Here is a 27,893-nt window from a genome sequence, read left to right as displayed (position 1 = left end):
GGATTACCTTTATTGGGAGAAGGACAGGGGGAGTGCGACCCTGTTATTCTTACTTGATCTCTCAGTGGCTTTTGAAACCATTGACCATGGTATCCTTCTGGGCCGACTTGGTGAGATGGGTATTGGTGGAATTGTTTTAGAGTGGTTCCGATCCTATCTCCAAGGTCGCTCTCAGAGGATAGCGTTGGGTGACTGTCTTTCGCCCCCCTGGCAGCTGTGCTGTGGGGTTTTGCAGGGTACCATCTTGTCCCCCATGCTGTTTGACATCTATATGAAGCCTTTGGGAGAGGTCATCAGGAGATTTGGGGTGAGGTGTTAGTATGCTGATGATACCCAGCTCTATTTCTCTGTAACAACTGGATTGGGAGAGGCCGTGCAAGCCCTGGACCGCTGCCTGGACTCGGTGGTGGGCTGGATGAGGGCCAATAAACTGAGTCTAAATCCTAGCAAGATGGAGGCACTGTGGGTTGGTGGTTCCCGAGTTTGGATAACTGGTCAGTTGCCTGTTTAGGATGGGGTTGTACTCCCTCTGAAAGAGTGGGTCCGTAGTCTGGGGGTGCTCCTGGATCCATTTTTGTCACTAGAGGACCAGGTGACCTCTCTGGCTAGGAGTGCCTTTTACCAGCTTTGGCTGGTGAGACACCTGCTGCCGTTTCTGGACCGGGATAGCCTGAACACTGTTGTCCACGCACTGGTAACCTCTAGGCTAGATTACTGTAATGTGCTCTATGTGGGGCTGCCCTTGAGGTTGGTCCGGAAGCTGCAGCTGGTGCAAAATGTGGCCGTGTGATTGCTCACTGGGGCAGGGCATCGCCAACATGTCACCCCGCTGCTGAAAGAACTGCACTGGCTGCCCATTTGCTATGGGGCCAAGTTCAAGGTTCTCGTTTTGCTGTACAAAGCCTTATGCAGCTTGGGACCAGGATACCTGAAAGACCATCTTACCCTGATATACCCAGTCGATCACTGCCCTCTGCAGGTGAAGGTCTCCTGCAGATGATGATGATGATGATGATAATGATAATAATAATAATAATAATAAACTTTATTTCTACCCCGCCCTTTTTCCAATAGGACTCAGAGCGGCTTACAACTAAAAACAACACCATTAAAACATACAGAAATATACAATTAAAATAGAACTAAACTATGAGAAAAATTAAAACCATAAAATAGAGGTTAAAAACAGCGGACAATTTAAAATAATAAAATCATATAATGTAATCACCAAACCTATGACACTTAATCCTGGTCGTTCTCTATCCCAAATGCCCGTTGAAATAAAACAGTCTTTACTGGTCGCCGGAAAGACAGCAAGGAGGGAGCTGATCACACCTCACTCGGAAGGGAGTTCCACAGCCTAGGGGCGGCCACAGAAAAGGCCCTATATAGTGTCCGCGTCATATGTGCTTGCGAAGGTGTGGGGAACACAAGAAGGGCCTCACCTAAACATCTCAAGTCCCGGGCAGGTTCATGTAGGGAGATACGATCTGTCAAATAGTCTGGACCTGAGCCGTATAGGGCTTTGTAGGTCAAAACCAGCACTTTGAATTGTGACCGGAAACAAATTGGCAGCCAGTGGAGCTGTTGTAACAGGGGAGTTATATGGTCCCTGTAACCAGCCCCGGTTAGCACTCTGGCTGCAGCTCTTTGTACCAATTTAAGTTTCCGAACAGTCTTCAAAGGCAGCCCCACGTAGAACGCATTAAAGTAGTCTAAGCGGGATGTAACCAAGGCATGCATCACCCTAGTCAGATCAGGTAGCTCCAAGAACGGGTGCAGCTGGCACACCAGTTTTAATTGGGCAAACGCGCTCCTGGATACAGTAGCAATCTGGGCCTCCAAATTCAAAGCTGAGTCCAGGAGTACACCCAAACTGCGAACCTGAGACTTCAGGGGGAGTGCGACCCCATCCAGCACCGGTTGAATCCCTATTCCCTGATCTGCCCTCCGACTGACCAGGAGTACCTCTGTTTTGTCAGGATTTAATCTCAACTTGTTTGCCCTCATCCAGTCCATCACTGATGCCAGACACTGGTTTAGGGTCTGTACGGCTTCCTTGGCTTCAGGTGGAAGAGAGAAATAGAGTTGAGTGTCATCAGCATACTGATGGCACCGAACCCCCAAACCCCGGACAACCTTTCCCAGCGGTGTCATGTAGATGTTAAATACCACCTTCTGGGTTCAGTCCTCCAGGAAGGATTGGAGCCACGGTAACACAGTGCCCCCAAGTCCCATCTCGGCAAGGCGGCCCAGAAGGATACCATGATCGATCGTATCGAAAGCCGCTGAGAGGTCCAGAAGAACCAGCAGAGACACACTCTCCCTGTCCAGTTCTCGGCGTAGGTCATCCACCAAGGCGACCAAAGCCGTCTCTGTCCCATAGCCAGGCCTGAAACCAGATTGAAATGGATCCAGATAATCCGTATCATCCAGGAATCTCTGGAGTTGGGCGACCACCACACGCTCTATTATCTTGCTTAAAAATGGAATATTGGAGACTGGCCGGTAGTTACCTAGTAAAGAGGGATCCAGGGAGGGCTTTTTCAGCAGTGGTCTTATAACTGCCTCCTTTAAGCATGATGGAATTCTGCCTTGTTGTAGAGAGGCATTAACTACTCCCCTGACCCAATCGACCAGTCCCCCTCTGGTACTTCTAATGAGCCAGGAAGGGCAAGGGTCCAGTACACACCAAGGATCTTGTCCACATCCTCAGGCAAAAATCCATTTTAATTGGACAAACAGACACCGAAGTTACATCCTCAGAGACTGTATCCATTTTAGCGTCCAAGTCACAGCGAATCTGAGCGACTTTGTCCGCAAAGTGCCGTGCAAATTCTTGACAGCGGTCTGCTGAGTGGTCAGAATTACCCTCACGGGGGCTGGAACTTAAAAGCCCCCTAACCACTCGAAACAGTTCCGCTGGACGGCTCCCAGCAGACGCAATGGAGGCCGAGGTGGTTTGTTCTCCACAATATAGGAAATGGACGTTTAGTGTAGCGGCACCTACCCTGTGGAATTCCCTCCGCTTAAATATTAGACAGGCGCCATCTCTGCTATCTTTTTGATGCCTTTTGAAGACTTTCCTCTTTCAACAAGCCTTTCAGGTTGAGACCTATCCCAGTCTGCATCTGTGTTAGAATTGTTTGTCCCCGGTGTGAGTTTTGTGATGCGAAGCAAGCTGGCCACTCTGACAGAAGCTCTTTCCACACTCCAAACATTGATAACATGTGTCCCCTGTATGAGTTCTGTGATGCAAAGTAAGGGCACATCGCTCACTGAAGCGCTTTCCACACTCCAAGCATTTATGAGGTTTGTCCCCTGTGTGAATTCTTTGATGCGAAGTAAGGGCGCTACTCCATCTGAAGCTTTTTCCACACTCGAAGCATTGATAAGGTTTGTCCCCAGTGTGAGTTTCGTGATGCAAAGTAAGATTGCTATTCTAAAAGAAGCTCTTTCCACACTCCAAGCACTGATAAGGTTTGTCCTGTGTGAGTTCTTTGATGCACCATAAGATGGCTACTTTGACTGAAGCTTTTTCCACACTCCTGTCAGCTCTACACTGCATCAGCAGTCCTGATGAGGGCTGGAAATTCCTGGGTGGTTGGCAGGGAAGCAAAGCACTTAGCCGGCAGTCTGGCTGTAAATCTGCCAGGTCTAGGAGGAGGGAAGCTGATAAGGGCCAGGCCTGTCCAAAGCGTACTTGCCGAGTCAGGAGTCCAGAAGCGAGGTCAGTAGAGGTCCGGGATCAAGTGCCAAGGGGTCAGTCCAAAAGAGGTTGCAAGGAAACTAGGAATACACGAAGCCACGCCTGACGTTGCAGTCAGCAACAAGCCGAAGTGAAGGTGTGCCTTATAAGGAGCAGGTTTGACAGCAGGTGTGAGCCCTCAGCGTTTTGGCCTTAAGGGGACAGGCCTGCCTCTCTTCTGCCTCACCTGCTGTCTACGTTCTGCAGGTGAGGGAGGAGTATCCTGTTCACTGTCTGCGTCTGGCTGCAGGGCCTTTGCTGTATCTGGGGTGCTCTGCAGCTGAGGGGGAGAAGGAGCTGGATTCTCAGGAGTCTCCTCCGTGTCTCCTTCTGGGTCTGCTGCTTCTGGGTCTGCTGCTGTTACTCCCAAGTCGTCCTCATCTGAGGAGTCCTCTGATGGGGCCATGACAACTCCAAGCATTTATAAGGTTTGTTCCCTCTGTGAGTTCTTTGATGTGAAGTAAGGGTGCTACTGTCACTGAAGCTCTTTCCACACTCCAAGCATTTATAAGGTTTGTCCCCTGTGTGAATTCTTTGATGCAAAGTAACACTCCTATTGTTACTGAAGCTCTTTCCACACTCCAAGCATTTATAAGGTTTGTCGCCAGTGTGAGTTCTTTGATGAGAAGTAAGGTGGCTACTCTGACTGAAAGCCTTTCCACACTCCAAGCATTTATGAGGTTTGTCACCTGTGTGAGTTCTTTTATGTTTACTAAAGGCACTACTGTCACTGAAGCTCTTTCCACACTCCAAGCATTGATAAGGTTTGTCCCCTGTGTGAGTTCTTTGATGAGAAGTAAGGTTGCTACTCCACCTGAAGCTCTTTCCACACTTCAAGCATTTATAAGGTTTATCCCCGGTGTGACATCTTTGATGCAAAGTAAGTTGGAAACTCTGACTAAAGGTCTTTCCACACTCCAAGCATTTATGAGGTTTGTCACCAGTGTGAGTTCTTTGATGAGAAGTAAGGTGGCTACTCTGACTGAAGCTTTTTCCACACTCCACGCATTGATAAGGTTTGTCCCCTGTGTGAGTTCTTTGATGCACCATAAGGGCGCATCTCTCACTGAAGCTTTTTCCACACTCCACGCATTTATAAAGTTTGTCCCCTGTGTGAGTTCTTTGATGCACCATAAGGTTGCTACTCCACCTGAAGCTCTTTCCACACTCCAAGCATTTATGAGGTTTGTTCCCTCTGTGAGTTCTTTGATGTGAAGTAAGGCTGCAACTCCACCTGAAGCTCTTTCCACACTCCAAGCATCTATAAGCTTTGTCCCCGGTGTGACATTTTTGATGAGAAGTAAGGGTGCTACTGTAACTGAAGCTCTTGCCACACTCCAAGCATTTATAAGGTTTGTCCCCTGTGTGAATTCTTTGATGCAAAGTAACATTCCTATTGTTACTGAAGCCCTTTCCACACTCCAAGCATTTATAAGGTTTATCGCCGGTGTGAGTTCTTTGATGACAAGTAAGGTGGCTACTCTGACTGAAGGTCTTTCCACACTCCAAGCATTTATGAGGTTTGTCACCTGTGTGAGTTCTTTGATGCACTGTAAGGTGGTAACTCCGACTGAAGCCCTTTCCACACTCCAAACATTTATAAGGTTTGTCCCCTGTGTGAATTCTTTGATGCAAAGTAACATTCCTATTGTTACTGAAGCCTTTTCCACACTCCAAGCATTTATAAGGTTTGTCCCCTGTGTGGGTTTTGTGATGCGAAGTAAGTTGGCTACTCTGACTGAAGTTCTTTCCACACTCCAAGCATTTATAAGGTTTGTCGCCAGTGTGACATCTTTGATGTGAAGTAAGTTGGCCACTCCGACTGAAGCTCTTGCCACACTCCAAGCATTTATAAGGTTTGTCGCCAGTGTGACATCTTTGATGCGAAGTAAGTTGGCCACTCTGACTGAAGCTTTTTCCACACTCCATGCATTGATAAGGTTTGTCCCCTGTGTGAGTTCTTTGATGCGAAGTAAGGTTGCTACTCCACCTGAAGCTCTTTCCACACTCCAAGCATTTATAAGGTTTATCCCCGGTGTGACATCTTTGATGCGAAGTAAGTTGGCCACTCTGACTGAAGGTCTTTCCACACTCCAAGCATTTGTAACGTTTGTCTCCTGTGTGAGTTCTTTGATGCGAAGTAAGGTGGCTACTCCACCTGAAGCTCTTTCCACACTCCAAGCATTTATAAGGTTTGTCGCCAGTGTGACATCTTTGATGCGAAGTAAGGCTGTCACTCCGACTGAAGTTCTTTCCACACTCCAAGCATTTATAAGGTTTGTCCCCTGTGTGAGTTCTGTGATGCGAAGTAAGGTGGTCACTCCGACTGAAGCTCTTTCCACACTCCACACATTTATAAGGTTTGTCCCCTGTGTGGGTTCTTTGATGCACCATAAGGGCGCATCTCTCACTGAAGCTTTTTCCACACTCCACACATTGATAAGGTTTGTCCCCTGTGTGAGTTCTTTGATGCGAAGTAAGGTTGCTACTCCACCTGAAGCTCTTTCCACACTCCAAGCATTTATAAGGTTTATCCCCGGTGTGACATCTTTGATGCGAAGTAAGTTGGCCACTCTGACTGAAGCTCTTTCCACACTCCAAGCATGTATGAGGTTCTTCCCATGTGTGAATTCTTTGATGCGACATAAAGTTGCTATTGTCACTGAAGCTCTTTCCACACTCCAAGCATGAATGAGGTTTGTCCCCTGTGTGCGTCTGTCGCTCCTCTTGTCTCTTTGCTCCATCTTGACTCCTCAGTTTCTGCTCCTGCATCTGCTCCTCAGCTTTTCCCAGTGATACTTCAGATGGTTCTCCCTCAGCCTTGACCCCCCACATGTATCCTGATGGAAAGGAAAGGAAAGGAGATAAAATGCTGTGGAGAAATCCTGTGAATATATTATGATTCCTATTTATGAAAACATATTTCTGGGAGCTCTGTTGATATCAGAGTTTACCTGTCAAAGCTTGAGGCCTTGTACGGAGTTAGTTTAGCAGTAGTTGCTTGGTAACAGGTTGTGAAAAGAGACACACACAGAGAGAATTCTAATGAAAATCTGCTCTCTTATTCCTCCATTTAAGGTGGACAGCCCAGTACTTATGCACAGCTGGAATGTACAAACCTAGGATGGATCCTGTCTGACAGGAACATGGCCATTTCCACTGCCCAGAGTGCAGTTTGCATCCCCTCCCTCCCAAAATATTAGCCCCCTGTTAGCTGCACAATGAGATAGTGCTGGAAGATGCTACTCCCAGGACAGATGGCACTCTGTGAGCTACTGGGGAAGAACAAAGGACAAGTACGAGTAGCGCTGTGACTAATGACGCAGCTGGGTCAAAGCCCAAAGGAAGCCCAGAGGCTGATGCGCACAGATGCGAAAGGAGAGTCCGGAGTTGCATGACGTACACAACAGGAACATGGAATGTGAGAAACATGAACAAGGGAAAGTTAGAAATTGTCAAGCAAGAAATGGACGCATCAACATTACAATAGTTGGTGTGAGTGAATTAAAATGGACAGGAAGGGGACATTTCCAATCAGGCAACTACAAAATATTTTATGCAGGAAATGAGAAATTAAGAAGAAACAGGGTTGCTCTAATAGTGAGAAGTGATGTAGCAAAAGCAATTAGGAGCTATAATGCACAGTCTGAGTGAGTGATATCAATGAGATTTAATGGGAAACCTATTAACATAACTATCATCTGTCTATCTGCAATTGCAAACACAGATGAAGAGGAAATTGAGAGATTTTATGCAGAAGTACAGGAAGAAATTAAAGGACAATTTAGACCAAAAATAGGGATGTTGAATAATCCACAGGGGAACAAACTGACAGACTGAGATAAAATAAAAGGAAGATGGAAGCAATACACTGAAGAACTCTAGGAAAAAATCCCCAGGCAACCAATATGGAAAACTAAACAATGGCCCACAGACTGGAAGTGTTCAATATATATCCCAACGCCAAAGAAAGGGGATCCCAGGGAATGCAGTAATTTCTGAACTATTGCCTTAATATGCCATGCAAGTAAAGTAAAGGCTCTTACCATGTATGGAGAGAGAAGTGCCAGATGTCCAAGCTGGTTTTACAAAGGGAAGAGGTACCACAGATCGTATTGCAAACATACATTGGATAATGGAACGGAGCAAGGAATTTCAGAAGGAAATCACACTGTGCTTTATAGATTATAGCAAAGCCTTTGACTGTGTAGATTATGAAAAACTATGGAATGCTTTAAAAGAAATGGGGGTGCCACAGCATCTGATTGTCCTGATGTGCAACCTATACTCTGCACGAGAGGCTACTGTAGGGTCAGAATATGGAGAAACCGATTGGTTCGCCATCAGATCTAGCCAAGGATCCCCCCACTTCAGTGTCAGGTTTCTTTGAACATGTGCCGCGGTAGGAGTAGGCGGGGGCCTGCCATTGAAGTACTATTGGGCAGGGGACATAATTGCAGTGGGAGGCGGACTGGCCATTTCAGGGGAAGGGATGTAAGACACGTTCATGCTTGCATCCCTTCCGGTCCCCCTTCCAACCATCCAGACACTGGTTGCTATGCGGGGAACTCCCTGGATCTTACTGTCCTGCTGATGAATGCAAGGTCAGTGACTAAGGAAACCACTTTCATTCAGAACTTAATCCTGGATGAATGCGCTGACCTTGCTTGTATTACCGAAACCTGGCTAAATGACCAAGGCGGAGTAGGTCTCTCCCAGCTCTGCCCACCAGGTTTTGTGGCACTCCAGCAGCCTAGATCCAGGGGATGGGGAGGTGGGGTCGCAATTGTCACCATCTCACCATGCATTCTCTTTGGAGTTTTAAAATATTTTTATTTGAACAAAGATTTTATGGGATAAATGGTGGATAACTCTGAACTCCTGCTGTTGCGTGCATCTATAACTGAGATGATGCTTGGAAATGTTGCATAATTTAAGGCCTTGAAGTCGACCTATGAAGGGCCTCTCATGTTCAGAACAGCAGAACATCCCTCCCAGCAGCTCAGCAAGCTACCAGTGATTTTTATTTGCTCCCCACAGTGGGAGCCATTTAAGGATGAAGACAGCAGGACACGTTGTCTAATCTTGGCATGAGCACAAACTCCTAGGATTGGCATAAAGGTCTCCTCTTGTTGTGAGGGGAGAACTGCTGCAGTTAAGGAACTGGTGCTCTCCACCCAGCCCCTGCTTTTGTCCTTGGTCCTTCAGCTTAGATTTTAAAATGGGGGTGAAAATGGGGCTGTAGTCAGTCAGGCTGTCGCCCCCGTGATGCTGCTTCCCCTGACCCAGCTTGCGCACTTACACAGCCCTACTACTGCACCCTCAGCCATGACGCCGCTGAGACCCAGGGAGAGCCCGGGCCGCCGTCACAGCAGCCAAGAGCGGTGGCTCTGGGAGAAGTACGGAGCCAACGGAAACAAGCCCCTGCAAAAGCCGTATTCTCATAAGAACATAAGAAGAGCCTGCTGGATCAGGCCAGTGGCCCATCTAGTCCAGCATCCTGTTCTCACAGTGGCCAACCAGGTGCCTGGGGGAAGCCCGCAAGCAGGACCCGAGTGCAAGAACACTCTCCCCTCCTGAGGCTTCCGGCAACTGGTTTTCAGAAGCATGCTGCCTCTGACTAGGGTGGCACAGCACAGCCATCATGGCTAGTAGCCATTGATAGCCCTGTCCTCCATGAATTTGTCTAATCTTCTTTTAAAGCCATCCAAGCTGGTGGCCATTACTGCATCTTGTGGGAGCAAATTCCATAGTTTAACTATGCGCTGAGTAAAGAAGTACTTCCTTTTGTCTGTCCTGAATCTTCCAACATTCAGCTTCTTTGAATTTCCACGAGTTCTAGTATTATGAGAGAGGGAGAAGAACTTTTCTCCATCCACTTTCTCAATGCCATGCATAATTTTATACACTTCTATCATGTCTTCTCTGACCCGCCTCTTCTCCAAACTAAAAAGCCCCAAATGCTGCAACCTTTCCTCGTAAGGGAGTCGCTCCATCCCCTTGATCATTCTGGTTGCCCTCTTCTGAACCTTTTCCAACTCTATAATATCCTATATCCCCGTGCCTTTAACAGCGGTATTAAGAAGGGGGTTGAGGTTGCAATCTTATCAACGTGGCAAGTTCTCTGGAAGATGATGGGACTTGTCTGAGCTACCGTGCATAAAACCATGAATGCGGCGTTTCGAGCTACCCCACTACCTCCGGCCTTTGGAGGGCTTGTAAGAAGTGGCTGCAGGAGTGAGACTGTGTGTTTCTAGGAGCAAAGCTGGAACGGTCTTAACTTCCTCTTATTTTTGCCATATTGCCAAGAGGTACAATGTGGCCTGCTAAAGAATGTCATGTTATACTTCTAGTATTGAAAAGGGTTTTGTGTTTGCTGTGACATCTGTTATTGTTTTATTATGAAACTGTTTTTGTAATTGTTGTTTGCTCTTATAAGCCATTTTGAGCACAATTGTCTTTTTTTGTAAGTTGCTTTGAGTTCCATTTTGGAAAAAGTGACTAATAAATATTAATAATAATAATTGTCTGCAGGGAATCTATCTCCCCTGCCAGGTACCCTGTCCCTAACACCTCCAGCAGTGAGTGTGTGTGCCTGGCGTTGGGTCAGGGAGACAGAGTGGGGATTCTGGTGGTGTACCGGCCGCCCCGCTGCCCAACAGTCTCCCTCCCTGAGCTGGTGGAGCTGGTCTTGGCGTTGGTGTTGCGGTTCCCCAGGGTGATGGTCTTGGGTGACTTCAACATACATGCTGAGGTTAGACTCACAGGTCCAGCTCAGGGCTTCACAGCTGCCATCACAACCATGGGGCTGTCTCTAATATCATCTGGACCAATGTGGCAGGACACACACATGGTTAGTTGTGGTCAGTGACCAAGGTACCGGTTCAAACCCAACCCTCTCCTGAATGAACGCACACTGGTCAATAGAAATCACTTATTGAAAGAATAAAAGAGGTGCACACTTACAGCAGCAAAATAGTTCCTTCATATCAACACTCAAAAGGGGCAAGGTAAAGCACAGTTGGCTCCAGAATCGTACTCAAAGAGTGCTTATCAATGGAGCTGGGAAACTTCGGCTGCCTTCAGTTCCTCCAATCCCAGCTACGCTGCTCACGCTTCCCGCCCACAACTCCAGAGACCGGGATCTCCTTATGCCCCCACCCGCCACCCAGACATTTTCTCCTCCCTCTCCAGAGGAATCAGCCTTTGCAGTTTGTGTCTGCCTAGCAGCAGTGACATCACTAGGGTTGGTGTCACCCGGTGCGGTAACTCATGGTGTCACCCCCATGGACCTCCTCCCGTACCAGACCATACAGAATCCTTAGTAATGTCTTTTGTACCAATGTTACTCGCAAATCGTAATTCCCGTATATCACTGAATGTAATGGCAATAGTAGTGACATAAACAACTAGCAAAATTAAAATTACAATATCATACGCACAGCCCAAATTCTTGCTCTTATCACTAATGGGAGTTAATTATCTTGCATATGCCCATAGTAAATTTTCAGATACTTTCAGACCCTCAGCCATTTTCAAGGGGTCTATGTAGAACCAAGGTTTGGGAACCCCTGGAATAAGACACCTGCTCATGTCCCTATGCTGCTCCCACCCCTCATTTAGGTGCCTGGGATGCATGCGTGTGGACATACCTCCTTACAATTATGGAAAGTGATTCTTAATCATAAGTCTCCAGACACAAAGTTACATAGGTATTTATCAGTTGTTTAGTAGAAAATTCAGAGCTGCAGGGTCCCTTCATGATAGTTACAGCCACGTACACCCTTTTTTGCTCCTGGATTAAGAATGAGATCTTTGTTAATGCACTCTCTCACAACAACAAACATCTCTAGGAGCCAATCAGCATGAAAGTGGAGAGCGTTAGCAACTGAGAAGAGTCTTCTCAGTGGCTGACTCACCTCCTTTCAGCAGGAAAGGCAAGCAAGCATATTAGAAGTCTCTTTTCAGTGACTAACACACTCCCTTTTCATGCTGACTTTAGGATGCTTGGAGACATAGGGACCCTGCTCCCAAAAAAGCAGAGGGACTAAGACCCCCTGGGTGACTACCCTCCTGGTGCTTATGGACATGACCGTAATATATTTTGTGATGTGCAAGTTCGATATTATTTATTAAGTGTGTTTAGGATTACACTGATGGCATTTCCAAATATGTACTTTCACACAGACTTTGGTTTTCCATAACACAAAGTTTGTCCAAGCCTCCACACTTGGGGGGGGGACTACTTGCACACCCCTTCCATAAGCACATCAAAGTTGGATACACACCTGAACCAAGACCCAGACAAAAGGGCACTCAAAACAAACAGGTAATTACAGTGGCTGAGTAGATCTTGTACAGTGGCTATACTGACTGGGCAGCCACTGTCCTTCACATTTTACAAAATACTTTTTCCTATACAAAGATTAAATTTCTGTGTATGAAAAAGTAATATATGAAGTGGTCTCAATAGTGAGAAAAGTAAACAAGTGAATGGTGATCCAAATGTTTTTCATTCTCACGTTATGAAGCTAGCTGCCAGATGATGAATCACCTTCGCTACGCATGCAGCGTAGACTGAAAAAACAGCACCCAAGCCACCATTCAATACGTGCACCTCTTCTTTCCAACATGAATCTGCAGGTCTCAAAAAGTAATGTGTGACAAAGTCCTCAAACACCTTATAACATGCCTCAAACATGGTCTCTTGTTCTACCAGCAGGCCTTCGCACCATCACTTTGCCAAACATAAGGAAAGGTAAATTGCTTTTAGGGAGGTTCACAATTATGATTTCCTATTGATTTAATCTGAAAATATTTAAAATACATAAAAACAGCCAGGGGAAGATATTGGAGAAATATAAAATAAATACAAATTAAAAAGGGGGGGAGGTGAAGAGACCTGAAATGTGCTATTCACCATCTCTCAGCCTATCCTCCCCTCAGGATGAAAACAACGGAGAACCATGACCACCCCCAGGAAGAAGGGCACACTTAAAATGTAGAGGAAGAAAGCATCTACAACCATAGTGTGAAATCAAATACTTATTGGGACACAGGATGAAGAGATATTTATATCAACATGACTCTCAAATATGTCTATGAATTACACAATCTGTAAATATATTTAGAGTGCAATCCAATGTTTCTTTACTCAGAAGCAAATCCCAATGTATTCAATGGGGCTTACTCAAACTGGGAAGTGTGCAGAGAACTACAGCCTCAAGTGATAAGGAACTTGTTCTTTCAACTTGTTCTTTTCAGTTGAGACCTTATCCAAGACTGAGTCTGGGTTGGAATTGCTTTTTAATATGTTTTTAAGCCTTTTCTTTTTTTTAAAAAAAAGATGTTTTTTTAAAGCTTTTAAAAATATTTTCAAAGATGTTTTAATATATTTTAAAGTCTGTTTTTATGATGTTTTAAAGTGCTTTTAGTGCTTTTGTTTGCCGCCCTGAGCTCCTACTGGGAGGAAGGGCGGGATATAAATCAAATAATAAATAAATAAACTTCATTCACCCAATTCAAAATTCAGAATCATGCCTCTTTAGGCTGTTTTCCAACGGTTTATTCTTGCTTTATGGTTCTTGGATTTTAAATGGCTTTATTTCTTGTTGTGAGCTGCCTTGGTTTCCAACCCTACCTCACAGGGTCGTTGGAAAGACAACACACACACACTGCAGATGTATAAATACATACAGCCCATATAATAGTTTATTGTCAAACCAGTTGGTCATTGCAGAAAAATCAGTATTCGTTTCCTACAGAATAAAAACTGTAATACCTAAGTAAGCCCTGCCTACTTGCTTTAAAATAGGACTGGAGGAGGAAGGACAGAAAGAGAACACAAACACATTCTAAGAACATAAGAACATAAGAAGAGCCTGCTGGATGAGGCCAGTGGCCCATCTAGTCCAGCATCCTGTTCTCACAGTAGCCAACTTTTTTACATTCACTCCAAAGTCCCATTGATTTTCAGCACATTCATAACCTTGTCTACTCAAAAGTAAATCCTATTGAATTCAATGAGATTTACTCTGGAGATATGGGATTAGCAATGCTTTTACCCCCACAAAAGCAGGTATTGCGAAGGTTTTCAAAACACTGCCCAGGATCTGACTCCTACACACAAGAGGGGAAAAAACTGAAATATATATACTTACCCAATTTATGAGATTTTCAAATAAACGGGGGGGGGACGGACCATTTTCTGTCCTTGCAATGAGGTTTACTAAACACTGCCACGGGTCAAACAAACACTTCACTGATTGGCTGCAATCCTGAATGGGCGGGGTTAAAGCTACAAACTGCTATACAGTAGTTTAAAAAAGATTTAATGGGTGGGCTGATGTTTTTATGTATATCTCGAGAACCGGACCACCTAGAAACTTAATTTTTTTTTTAATTAAAGCTGAGAATAACCTCCCTCTGGAGGTGTCACCCGGTGCGGTCCACCCCCCCGCACCCTCCCTAGTGACGCCACTGCTTAAGGGAAGGTTCTATGCCAACATTGTTGAAGAAGGCTGTGATAAGACCTTTGCAAAAAAAGCCTTCGTTAGACCCTGCAGATCTTAACAACTTCCGCCCAGTCTCTACTCTCCCCTTTCTTGGCAAGGTGATTGAGAGGGTAGTGGCTGCTCAGCTCCAAGTTTTCCTGGATGAATCGACCTATCTAGACCAGCCATTCCCAACCAGTGTGCCTGCAGATGTTGTTGGACCACAACTCCCTCGCTGACAAAACCGAGGTACTGTTTGTGGGAGACAAGGGAAGGTTAGGGGGTTTGGACCTGGTCCTCAATGGGGTACAATTGCCCCTAAAAGACCAGGTCTGTAGCCTCGGGGTCATTCTTGACTCCCAAGTGTCTATGGAAGCTCAAGTTTCGGCTGTGAGCCGGGCAGCACTGTATTAACTGCATCTGATACGGAGGCTATGCCCCTACCTTCCCAATCATCTGATCCCATCGGTGGTACATGCCCTGGTCTCCTCTCGCCTAGACTACTGTAATGCGCTCTACGTGGGGCTTCCCTTGAAAATGGTCCGGAAGCTGCAACTGGTACAAAACGCGGTGGTGCGCCTGATTAAAGGCACACACATGCTGGCACACTCGCATTTCAACATCTGCTGTTACTATGCTGCTGTTGTGTTGCTTTAAACGAAATTAAGCACACAGAAATACACACAGTGCAACAGGCACACTGAAGGCACTGAAAGAAGAGCTTCACTATTCAACTATCACAACTGAACCAGAGGACAAGCTGAAGGCCCTGAAATTCATCACCAGAACCACAAATGTTCCGAGGGATGCTTCGATCTGGCCCCAACACAGCCAGGTGATCTCAGGGGAGAGGCAGATGGGACGAGGCAGAGCTGCAGCCTCCGATCTGGAGGGTCTGCTGGGAGGGGCGCTTCAGGGGTGCCCTCGCCCTCACCCACCCTCCCCTCTGCCCCAATTGCATACCTTTGTTTCGAGGCTCCCCCTGCATTTCTTGCAGAGAGGTGGGGCGGGAAGGGGAAGTCCCTCCTTTGGGCTCTTCCCTTTGGGTTTGTCCTCACTGGTTAACCCTTAAAGAGCAAAGTGGCTGAAGCTCCTCGGCTGCTTCACATGGAGAGGGAGGGGAGGGGGGAAGCCCTTTTCTAGCCGGTGACCCTTCTCCACATTAAAAATAAAAACGCCATGCACATTTTTAAAAAAAGTTTTTGAGGGAACAGCTTAGGTAAGCCTAAACCCAGTTTGCTTTACCTGTTAGATTTCTCTTTTAATTTCTCCTTTCTAAAATGCATATTTTAAATTGTTCTTTGTGAACCACTTAGAGGCTTTCTGTCGAGTAAGCAGTATATAGATTTTGTTAAATAAATAAATACAGGATGCATTTCAACAGACTTAAAACAGTCCTTGTTGAACAAGGGCTCCATTTTGCAAGTTGGATTTCTGCATGATTACTCAGAAGAAAGAACCTTGTGGAACTTACTCCTAAGTTAATTATACATAGGATTGCAATTGTAGAATCAAAATGTATTGTTGGGAATTGCTGGCAGTCAGGCAGCTTTTTAAAATCATTGGGATATACAGTAGGGCCCCACTGAAATAGCATGTTAGGTTCCAGACCCCCACCAGAAAGCAAAAACCACCGAAAAGTGGATCAGCTGTAGCACGAGGGTTTGGAACCTAACCCACTGACTGCACCAGAAGAGGAGAAGATCAGCTGTAGTGAGCTGATCAACACGTTCAGTTGCAGTGCAGGGAGCTCCAGCCCCCCTCCAGCTGATCACCCCACTGGCGCCGTATTAACGGAATGCCAAAAAGTGGTGCACCGAGAAGCGGGGCCCTACTGTTGTGGATTTCTCCTATCCACCCCCTTTGAAACAGATATCCTTTATTCTGTATTTTCTTCTTTAAATAAACTTTTTGGGCTCGTGGGTGTGTTAAATTCTGGCAATCAATGTAAACAGCTTTGGCAGCTGGCCAATTTTCTCACTAGTCCTTACAGAGCCAAAGGGATTCCATTTCTCATGGAGGCTTTTGAAGGAGTAAACAAATCCCTGTCCTCTGAACCAAGGACCTGCAGCCCCTGCCAAGAGTTTGGTTTCCATTGTGAAATCCGATTAAAAATAAAATAAAGTCCCCTTTTGCTTTTCTGAACCCCAAGGACAGACAGCTAGAGTGATCTGACCCAGAACAGTGCCTCGAGTCCACCCTCCTGCCCCACAGGACCATTTCAGCCTTCACAACCAAAGGTCTGCTGCTGTAGAGAAACTCCGAGGAGGGAAATATTGTGAGATGTTGGATGAAGAGGAGAAGGGAGGGAAAAGCGGCCAGGAGAAACTGTGCCCTGATGGGTCCGTCTGTTCGGATGATATTACACAGGAATGGGGTGGGCGAGGGGGGAGAATCTTCAGCTCCTCAAAGGGCCCACGATACAGCTAAGCATGTGGGCTCCTTATTGGAGGAAGGGCGGGACATAAATTAAATAAGAAATAAATAAATCTACCTGTTGAGGTCTCCTCCTCTTCTTTGGGTTCCTGCATCACTGGATCTTCTCCTTCTTCCCAACAGGAAATGAGGTCTGGTTCTTTAAAAAAAAAAGGAAATCAGGCAAGATTAGTTATTTTTGACCACAAAGTATTTGGGAATTCCAAATCAAATCTGAACGCTCAAAACATTTTGAACGAGAGCAAAGGGGTGCCAACAGCACGCAACTCGGGCCATGTGCCTTGAGTACTGTGGAGCCAGTTCTTTGGAGTTCTCTTCCCTTTGAAGTGAAACAAGCCCAGATGTTGGTACGCTTTCCAAGTTTGTTGGAAGCTTTTTGTCCCCCCGCCAAGAATTCTTAATTACTGTTTTTATAATCCTTATTAGGTCTTTTATTCTGTTTTCTATATAGATATTATTTTTCCTGTGAAGTTTGGCTTTTATTGGAAATTGTCAGCTGCTGTGTGGAAGAAGTTCCTCAAAAAGGAAATGGAAATGGACTGCTTTCAACTCGATCCCGACTTATGGCGACCCTATGAATAGGGTTTCATGTTAAGCGGTATTCAGAGGTGGTTTACCATTGCCTTCCTTGAAAAGTGAGCTATACATTTTTAAATAAACCAATAAATATGCTGTAGAATGTGTCTTGGGTTTAAAAAGGGTTCATATAAAAACCTGTGCAAAACCTGAGCTGTGTAGCTTTGCCAGATAATATCTGTGCTGAGAAGCTTCTAGCTCCCTTTGATGCAGGGCTTAATGAGAAGCAAGGTCCACTTTTGTTCAGAGGGGCTCATTTTTACAATTAATGCTGAATTTGGCTTCAGGCAGGTGCAGCCTCGCAAGATCTCAGCTGCATGACTGTGAGATGGGGACCCTCTTGCAGAGCATGGATGGCCTCGCTTTTACTTTGGGCTTCAAGGAAATAAAATCCAAGAGCTGGCAAAGCCATTGCGCCTCTTCTTAAGATCAATGGTCCACAGCCCTGCCCAGAATCCTGGGTGGGATGGGACCATTTCATCCTTCACAACCGAAGGTCTGTGGATGAAGAGAAACTCCGAGGAATGAGATGTGGTGAGATTTTTAGGTGGCAGAGGAATGGAAAGGGAAAAACCATGAGAAGAACTCGTAGCCTAATGGGTTAGCCTGCCCTGGATGACATTATTCAGGAACAAGAGGGGTGGGTGGGGAATCTTCAGTTCCACAAAGGGCCCCACAACACTACCTGCTGATGTCTCCGCCTCCTCTTCTTTGAGACCCTGGATAAGTGGATCTTCTTCTTCTCCTCTTTCCCAACAGGAAATGAGGCCTAGCTCTTTCAAGGAAACACACAAGTTACTTTCGGTACTAGCTGGGTCTCCTTCAGACTGTCAGGGTCTGGAAGCCAAGCCACATATTTTAATTTGGGGAATCTCTCAGTGGACGGAAGGGGAACTTCCACCTGACAGCCAACCTTCCTCTTTACAGCATGAGATGAGCTTGATCAAACCAAAGGCCTATCTAGCTCTGCATCTCCACAGGGCCTGAATCGATGTGTATGGGAATCCCACAATCAGTCCTAATAATACTAATAAAATTTATATCCTGTCCTTCCCTCCAAAGGGAATCCAGGGGGGCAAAAAAATGATGAAGCAACGAAATCACCTTTAAAACAAAACATCTTAAAAAAAAAAACAAGGTCAGAAGGCTACAGCCATCATGACTTATAGCCCTTGAGAGCCTTCTCTTCCACGCATCTATCCAGCTTCCTTTTTGAAGCCATCCGAGATGTCCACCAGGAGAACTCACCGCCTGATGGGCGACTCTCCCCTGGATGACATTACTCAGGAACAGAAAAATGCTTCCATCCCCAGACCAAAAGAGGCTCCACAGCACAGCTAAGCACCAACCTGCTGAGGTCTCCTCCTCTTCTTTGATGACCTGGATAAATAGACTTTCTCCTTCTTCCTTACAGGAAGCGAGGTCTCATTCTTTCAAGGAAACAGACAAGATGAGTTACTTTTAACCACAACATAAAAAGTCAGGGATTCCATATCAAACCATTTCTACAACCACAAAGCTAAGAAAGGCAAGAGCCCATCTCCTGCTGCTCTTCCCGTAATTCCGGAGGTGGCCCATAAACATCAGGACTGGTGGCCCTTGAGAGCCTTCTCTTCCATGCATTTATTTATTTATTTAGATCTATATCCCGCCCTTCCTCCCAGTAGGAGCCCAGGGTGGCAAGCGAAAACACTAAAAACACTCTCAAACACATCATTAAAAACGGGCTTTACAATATATTAAAACAAAAACATCTTAAAAAGTAATTCCAACAGACACAGACTGGGGATGAAGCCATTTTCCTTAGCCCCTTTTAAAACCATCCCAGATGTCCACCAGGAGAACTCACCGCCTGATGGGTGACTCTCCCCTGGATGATATTACTCAGGAACAGAAAAAAGCTTCAATTCCCAGACCAAAAGGGGCCCCACAGCACAGCTAAGCACCGACCTGCTGAGGTCTCCTCCTCTTTGGGAACCTGAATAAGATCCTCTCCGTCTTCCAAACAGGAATTCAGCTCCGATTCTTCCAAGGAAACAGACAGGACTAGTTACTTTTGACCACAAGATATTCAGCCATTCCAAGTCAAGCCATTTGTAGCTAAGAGGAGGGATTGTTTGGGACATGTTAACTCCCTGAAGAGGACAGGGCCGTGTGGTCCCAGCAGGGTCAGCCTGGCACTTGGGAACATGCGCTCACTGGATATGACGCCCCACCTGAACTGCCTGTTGGGGAGGACAGGGTGGAACTCAGCCAACCCATCTGTTTTCATTTGGACAACATCATCTCGCCACAAAGAGAGTGAAAACCAGCCCTGAGAGCTTCACCCTCCTCTTCCTCTTCCAAAAGGGAGCAGGGCTGCGCTTCACATTTACACTTCTGGAGGAAAGCTTTCTCCATGCAGATTAAGAGTGAAGCCACCGCAAGATATTCGTGTAGCCAGAAATGCTCCCATAAGCTTTTCAGTGTCGTAGCTTGAGAATGTATATGATACAAATATCAATGCTGGCGTCGGGAAGAGACAGAAAAGGGCCAGAGTATATGGTTTGGATCTCTGGAAGGGAAATGATGGTGTGTTGCTTATAAATAAATGTTCCCTTCCTAAATGCATATTCTCTGAAAAACGTCCTATTGATTTTGAGGAATCAACTCTGATGCAAGCATGTTTGGGATTGGAGCTTAATTTTTACTTCCAGTTTATGATTCAGTTATAATTTGCATATCGAAAGGGCTCCAGCAATGGGGGTGGTGGGTGGGGGAGTGAGAAATTTGTCAGAGAGAGTGTTTCTCCCCCCACCCCCTACCCCCCATAATCCATCTCTGGTACCAACCATGCAGATGCTGAATTAGACAAAATATGCAAAAGCACATAAAGTGAAGGTCTAAGTCATGGTATGATTCCGAAAAATATATGTAGAAAGGAATGATGGAAAATATATTCTATGGCTGAGTACAGAATAATGTCCAATTTCTAATGCACCTGCAATTTACCACACAGAGTGAACTGCTAGCTCTGTAGACAAGATGTACATACACTCCCAATGACAAGACAGCAATAAAAGGCAGAGGCGTACTAATACAGAAACATAAAATGCAAGGATAAAATGCACAACATATCTCAAATAATTTGCCAAACACATTTCGACTTGAAGCAAGTCTTCTTCAGTGGCATCTATATGGAGAGCTTCTCCAGAGAATCTTCCTCAACTGAAACGCACAACAATATGCGGAATGCAGCAACATTCTTGCAGAAACTGCGCTAGGGCTGTCTTGAGAACTGGCAAGGACTTCGACTCCGATGCATGAGGTTAGGATCCAGGCAGGCACCAGTCCTGCTCACAGACTAAGCACAGGGGTGCCTAGGCCCCAAAGGCAAACACTGGGCAGAGGGAGGGAGAGGGAGAGGACTCTGCCAAGCTCCAAGGGAGCAGCAATTCCCACTGTGGAGTTTGGACTACAGCTCCCAGAATCCCTAGTGAGAAACTGAGTTTCCACTCCATGCATCATTGGCACAAATGGCCTTCAACATCTATCAGTTAAGAAAACGTGTCTCCTTACTGAAAGAGGCTCCAATCTCATAATTCTCCTCCATGGCTTCCCTGTGCGGAGCGCTTTGGCCCGGATCCAGGAGATCCACTCCTCCTCCGTGAAATGCACAGCTGCTGCCTCCTCCTCCTCTTCCTCAAAGGTCACCAGACCCTGGAAGAACATGCCCTCTGCTCAAGAAACGGCCGCTTCGGCACAGACCATTGCATCCAGCTTGAAAGGGGAAGGGCAACAGGGTGTGCTTCAATCACTCACAGCACTCAAAGCACTCCTCCCACATGTCAAAGTTGGATCCTGAGGGGAGGGTCCAGTAAGGATCTGGCCCACAGTCCCAGAAAGGGTTCCCACAGCTGGTTTTGAGACTGGAGGGCTGTAAACGCCATAAGCAGAAAGGGCATTTACCTGGGCCCATTCCCCAAATGAGTAAAACTTTAGGATCAAATCCAGAACTTCTCAACACGGCCATTTAGGTGAAGGACATCTGCCTTGCATGCAAAAAGTCCCGGGTTCAATTCTCAGCAGCATCTCCAGGCAGGGCTGGGAAAGGCTCCCTGCTTGAAACCCAGGACAGCAGCTGCCAGTCAGTGCAGATAATACTGAGCTATGTGGACCAAGTCAATATAAGGCACCTTCCTCTGTTTCCACGAAGTTCCTCAAGTAAATGACTTTCTGATCATTTAATTTATAGTGAAATAAAACTGGCCTCTTCTGTAAAGTCAGCAGCTGAGGTGCAAAGCGGGAGGCTGACACCACTCTTGCCTACCTTGCAGGGCTGCAGTTTGGATGACTCAGATGAGCTTATTTGCTGGCCACACATGTTTATTCACACCTTCCTCCAAAGGCCCCAGAGTGGGAAATGTAGGTTGATCTCCCCCTCCCCAACCTTCAGCAGCAGCAACAATGTTGTAAGGTCAGGAAGGCAAGGAGATGATTGTCCTAACGTTTGTGTGTGTGTGTGTGTGTGTGTGTGTGTGTGTGTGTGTGTGTGTGTGTGTGTGAGAGAGAGAGAGAGAGAGAGAGAGAGAGAGAGAGAGAGAGAGAGAGAATCTAAAAGGGGGGGAGGTTTGAGAAGATCCCAAGAAGAGACAAAGTTCATTTGGGGGAGAGGGTAAGCACTGAGCTGGGGATTCGACTGGATGGTCTTACAGGCCCCTCCCAACTCTATCATTCTACGAAAAGCGTGTTTCCTCCCAGGAACTACCGCAGTGCAGAAATGGGCTCACAGAAACCCACTGTGGACAGAATGGGCAATAAAACAGCCCCCGTTTGGATGTGGGGAAAATATTGCTTACTTATTCGCTTGCTTACTCTTTTTTTTTATCTGCTTTCTTCTCCAAGGCTTTTGGGGGGAGGGGAACACCTGCTCCTGCTCCCCTTTTGTCCTCACACAGCAGCCCAGCGAGGTAGGCCGGCTTTCTCAGCCCCGGCACCCGGGGGTCTCCTCTGCACCAGGGCGTCTCTTCCCACCCCCACTCCTGGGGCAGAGGGCGCTTCAAAGAGGATCTTCGTGCAATGGAAGCGCTGCAGCTCTTCGGCCCCCAATGTTGCCCCTAGGTTGCATGCATGCGACTGCCCCCCATGGATTCCGGGGGAGATGTGGGGGGAGGCTCTCCCCCTCTTTCCGCCCCCCAAAGGCAAACTCCTGACCCTTCCTCACCCCCACTGCTGCACGTCTTCCTTTCTCTTGCGATTGGCCACGATCCAGCCTTCCTCCTCCTCCTCCTCCTCTTAGGAAATTAATCAAGCCTGTTTGCTTCGCTATTGTCTGCCTCCCTCCCTCCCATTTGCATGACCACATCCTGCCTCTCTAGGAAGCAGAGCGCAGATCCTTTCCCCGCTGGAGGACTGAATGCCAGGCGCGCTCTGGGCAAACTTCTCGCAGGCTCTGCCCCTGGTGCAAATCCAGAGCGCAGGCGCGGAGGTTCCTGCCACGTCAGGCCTCTGGATTTCGCTCCCAGTTCCTTATTTGCCTGAAAGTTCAAAACGCTGAAAACGGAGAAAATTGACAGCTTCAGCAACTTCAGGCCAAAGTTAGGATGTCTCTGAACGCCAGAAGATATGTTGGAGTAGCCTGTATGATATATTGCTGTGATCGGGGGACTCTCCCCGTCAGGAATAACAATACATTTATGCAATCAACATCCTCCAGAGTCTGATAGTATCATAAACACGTAATGATGTCATGAATTCATATAAAATAAGTAACTGGGGGTGCCCACCCCAAAATCTGCTCTGGGCCAGGACAAATCATACACCCCAGGAAAGGGGAGGATGTCCTCTACGAGATGCCAGTGCACCCCGCCTGGCCCAGAGCTTCTGCTGGGCGCAGGGCATGGATAAAGGCATCAATGTAAAAAAAAGATAGAGAAAAAGAGACAGGAAAAAATAAGTAACTGGGGGTGCCCACCCCAAAATCTGCTCTGGGCCAGGACAAATCATACACCCCAGGAAAGGGGAGGATGTCCTCTACGTGATGCCAGTGCACCCCGCCTGGCCCAGAGCTTCTGCTGGGCACAGGGCATGGATAAAGGCATCGATGTAAAAAAAAGATAGAGAAAAAGAGACAGGAAAAAATAAGTAACTGGGGGTGCCCACCCCAAAATCTGCTCTGGGCCAGGACAAATCATACACCCCAGGAAAGGGGAGGAGGTCCTCTACGTGATGCCAGTGCACCCCGCCTGGCCCAGAGCTTCTGCTAGGCGCAGGGCATGGATAAAGGCATTGATGTAAAAAAGAAAAGAGACAGACAAAAATAAGTAACTGGGGGTGCCCACCCCAAAATCTGCTCTGGGCCAGGACAAATCATACACCCCAGGAAAGGGGAGGATGTCCTCTACGTGATGCCAGTGCACCCCGCCTGGCCCAGAGCTTCTGCTAGGCGCAGGGCATGGATAAAGGCATCGATGTAAAAAAGAAAAGAGACAGACAAAAATAAGTAACTGGGGGTGCCCACCCCAAAATCTGCTCTGGGCCAGGACAAATCATACACCCCAGGAATTCCATGAGATGCCAGTCTTTCCCAGCTAAAATAATGAAGAGCTAATAGGGGAATATATGTAATTTGCGGTGACCACTCCAAACTCTGCTCTGGGCTATTTATTTATTTTGTTCATTAATTCTATTTCTATGCTGCCTTTTGGCTAAAAGGCCCTCAAGGCGGCTCACTCACACAAAAACCACACAAATCCAAAATACACATCAAAAAAGAATACAGTACACAGAAATTTAAATAACAAAATATTAACATTGTGTTGTTGTTGTTTTAAAACAAGATTCTTTACAGGCCTCAAGATAATCTGTCCTTCAACAGCAGCTTGAAGCTCGGCCGGGATGGGCAGCTTCACCAGGTACAGCGTCTCCTGGTCGCTCAATAAGCTGGCGTGGCGGCGGCAATGCTTTTTGAACGTGCACAGAAGCACTCTCGTCGCGAGTAGCACATCCTTCATCATCCTCCACTTCAGGTTCAGACACTTCATTTTCAGGAGTTTCTGCAATTGCCTGGTTCAGCTCTGGTTTGAATCTAACCCTAACCCTAATCTTCACGGGAGGGCCCTTCCTTTGGCTCCTGCTTCCTCCGTATTTCTTTTTCTCTTCTAGATTTTACTCGCTAGTGGAGCACCCAAGTTTTAGCTAAAGTATCTACCTGATCCTAAGTCACTACTTACCTCCAGGATAGTGGCCCTGCAGCAGACTCCAGATAGGGACTTGCTCCTCACAGCCCCGGGAGAAACTCCTGCCCAAGCCCCTCCCCTCCCATGGGGGTCCAATGGGGCTCTAATGCGAGGCAGCGCCTTCGGTGGCCAGGCAAGGGAGTCCGGCAAATGTCCCTTTCAGGCACTGGTTAAGTGAAGGGGCAAAACTGAGATTTTTCTGTGATTCTCCGCTCTTCCTAGGTTTGCGGGGGGGGGGGGGGCTTCTTGTTAGGATAGGCTTGATGGCCTTTAACTGTGATGCTCTGACTGACTTCCTTCCGTCGTTGATACTGATTCAGACAACGAACAACAGCCATCAACAGAAAAGTAGACCTGAAAACTGGAAAAAGCGAACTGTGCCGTCAGCTAGAGATCTTTCCTTTAGAACTGCGGCTCCTGAGTTCAACCTGACCGACTGTGAACTGTTGTGAGGGAATGCAAGGGAAAGGGCTGGCCTGCCAGTCAATCCCCACTCAGGGCTACGCCATGAAGAGGGTTTTCATGGCAAGCAGTATTCAGAGGGGGCTTCCCATCGCCTCCCTCTGAGGCTGAGAGGCAGTGACTGGCCCAAGGTCACCCAGTGGGCTTCATGGCTGTGTGGGGATTCGAACCCTGGTCTCCCAGGTAGGAGATTTTTCTTGGCCGGGATTCTGGAATGGGGAGGAAGGCAGACACAGCGTCACGAGGAGGACCAGTAGCCCTTGCCTCCAAAGTGGTGAGATGAGGGAGGGTGGGGGAGAGAGAGAGAGCAGATCTCAGAGTGGGTGGGGCAACTGGAAATAGCAAATGCTCTTTACTTGGATCAGGATTTGTGTTACATGTAGGAAAAATTCATATGGTCTCTCTCTCTCTCTCTCTCTCTCACACACACACACACAGACACAGAGCGAGTGCTCCTTCCTCCACAGCCAGGACAAGACACAAACGGGTTATAGATGCAGACCTCTCTTCAGTCATTTCCCCCACAATATCTCCATACTCTGCATCCACTCCCATTTTTTTTAAGCGGGGCCAGAGCAACTCCTGTTTTGTTCTTTTGCTTATGCTCCAGAAGGGCGATAGAGTTGGGGTCCTCCAGATGGAGAGGCTGGATTACCTTTACCTGAGATGCTCTGACTGACTTCCTTCCATCGCTAGGCTGTTACGTCTTTAGGGAAGCTTACCTGCCCCTCCTCCTTCTGCCCTTTCCTCTCTTCCCTCCTTCAATTGTCTGAGAGAGAGGAGACACCTTTCAACTCTCAACACCCTTCACTAACTACACTTCCCAGGATTCTTTTGGAGAAGCCATGACTGTCCAAAGTGAAATAAAGGCCTGGTGTGGATGTGGCCAGGGACAGCTTTGGTTTAAATTTGGGTGGGAGGCTACATGTGCCTGCTGTAGAATAAAAAGGTGGGGGAAACTGGAAAAAAATAATAATGATCACAATGTTTTCATTTTGGAAAGGAAAGGGGCTTCCCTTCTGCCCAGAGCCCCCCCACCCAATCTCCTCCTCCCCTCCCCCTCCCCCTCCTCCTCCCCATGGTCAGTTTTACCTATCTTAAGCATCATTGCACAGGAGTAAATACCATTGAACTCAAAAAACATGCATATGATCAAACCTCCCCTCCCCTTTCCTTTGCCCCCTCCCTCCAATCGCCTCCTTCCACTGCCCTACAAATTTGTCAAAATCCAAACACAATTTGGGTTGGTCTTTCACAGTCCAGTCCACTTCCTGTGTAGCTTCCCCCAGGCACCTGGTTGGCCACTGTGAGAACAGGATGCTGGACTAGATGGGCCACTGGCCTGATCCAGCAGGCTCTTCTTATGTTCTTATGTTCTTATGTTTAGCTTGGAAGAATTTAGTTGCATGTGCCTCTGAGCATATGGTGAGTGGTGGCAACACCTGCATTCAGCCCAAATAATAGAAAGAAGATATGTCCTGTGCTGATCTTGTTTTAGCAGGGAGGAAGCAACATTATGAAGACAGTTGATGTAGTTCAGATGGTCACTTTAAACTCCAAACATAATTGTGGAATAATGGCACTGACTTCTGCAGAATAGTCTCCAGCGGACCTCAGAAGTGTCTCAATTTGCACAAAATAAAACAGTGGGAGGTGAAATATATCCTAGGAAAATTCTGTATGTGCTCTATGTTTTTAATTGATCGTGAACACCTTGCCTTAAATAAAGTGGTTTAAACATAGCAGGCTAAAAACATGCATCCTCTTTTTTCCAACATCTAGAGTCATTGATGAAATAGCAACATATTGTGCTTGTGTTGGGTCCACATCAGCTGTTTCGGAGGAGTCTTAGTACGGAGGAACATGGGTGATGCCACCCCAATTTCAGTGATCACGGGGAGAGGGAAATATAGCCATGGGGCTGTGGTGAATTACGGCAAAAGACAAGGGCAAGGCTATCTGCACCTTGTTCCTTGCTGCCACTCCTCTCATGAATGGGTTCCACGTTGCTCATCTGCTGTGCCCACTGGCCTGTCACACTGGCCTGTTTTTTTCAGTTGATCTGACCCAGGTTTGCCCACCTGGATACTCGGTGCAACACCAGCACAGGCTACAGGGACAGGGGGGAGGAGTTGCTGTGGTCTCCAGAACTTCCATCTCTGCCACCAGGAAACCACTCTGTCTTGGAGCTGGCTGTGAGGGCCTGCACCTAGTGTTGGGCTGAGGAGACAGTAAACTAGGGTTGCTGCTGGTGTACCATCCACCCTGCTGCCCAGCAGCTTCTCTGACTGAGCTGGTGGAGGTCATCTCAGCTGTGGTGTTGGAGCAGCCCAGAACGATAGTCCTGGGTGATTTCAATGTCCATGCTGAGGCTGCCTCTAGTGTTCCAGCTCGGGACTTCATGGCCTCCATGACAACCATGGGTTGTCTCAAGTTGTTACTGGCCTGACACATAGGGCAGGACACACCCTCTACTTATATTTTGCTCCAGATGGAGGAAGGGGTGGTCTGGAGATGGGGGGTGGATGTCACCCCATTGTCATGGTCAGATCACTTCCTGGTGAAGTTATGGCTCCGATCCTTCCCTGTAGGGGTGGTGGATAGATTAAGATGGTCTGCCCCTGGAGTCTAATGGAATCCACTGGATTCCTGAATGCCCTGGGGAAGTTCCCAGTAGATAGAGCAGGTGATCCTACTGAAGCCCTTGTCACATTGTGGAACAGTGAGGTGCATCGGGCCCTTGACACGGTTGCCCCCTAGCGCCCACTCCAACATTGTGGAGCCCGGTCTGCATCTTGGTACACCAGTGAGCTAATGGCAATGAAACAGGCTAGACAATGGCTAGAGCACAAGTGGTGAAAGACTTGCTGTGAGGCTGATCGGGCATGAATAAAACATAACCGTGCCTACTGTGTGGCGGTGCGGGCAGCAAAGAAGGCCCACTTCTTTGCCTCCATCGCA

General features: G+C 47.1%; 1 protein-coding gene across 4 annotated transcripts; it reads right to left on the bottom strand.

The window, feature by feature from the left end:
- Positions 1-121: 121 nt before the first annotated feature.
- Positions 122-24,554, bottom strand: LOC133381897 (zinc finger protein 91-like). 4 transcript variants are annotated; one of them, XM_061621465.1, is made up of 6 exons: positions 24,465-24,554; positions 19,204-19,278; positions 18,603-18,683; positions 17,939-18,028; positions 16,736-16,816; positions 122-6,588 (listed from the first exon to the last, which is right to left on the bottom strand). In XM_061621465.1, exons 5-6 carry the CDS (start codon positions 16,770-16,772, stop codon positions 4,109-4,111), a joined length of 2,517 nt encoding a protein of 838 aa, XP_061477449.1. In that variant the 5' UTR covers positions 16,773-16,816; positions 17,939-18,028; positions 18,603-18,683; positions 19,204-19,278; positions 24,465-24,554; the 3' UTR covers positions 122-4,108. The 4 variants fall into 4 exon arrangements, with proteins under 4 accessions (XP_061477449.1, XP_061477448.1, XP_061477451.1 ...); XM_061621464.1 differs by lacking the exon at positions 24,465-24,554 and adding an exon at positions 22,457-22,567; XM_061621467.1 differs by lacking the exon at positions 24,465-24,554 and adding an exon at positions 22,108-22,436.
- Between the last annotated feature and the right edge of the window lie 3,339 nt (positions 24,555-27,893).

The sequence above is a fragment of the Rhineura floridana genome, chromosome 3, assembly GCF_030035675.1.
Source record: "Rhineura floridana isolate rRhiFlo1 chromosome 3, rRhiFlo1.hap2, whole genome shotgun sequence".
Taxonomy (NCBI): domain Eukaryota; kingdom Metazoa; phylum Chordata; class Lepidosauria; order Squamata; family Rhineuridae; genus Rhineura; species Rhineura floridana.
The sequence above is the reverse complement of the archived record's forward strand: the minus strand, read 5'-3'. Positions and strand labels throughout refer to the sequence as shown.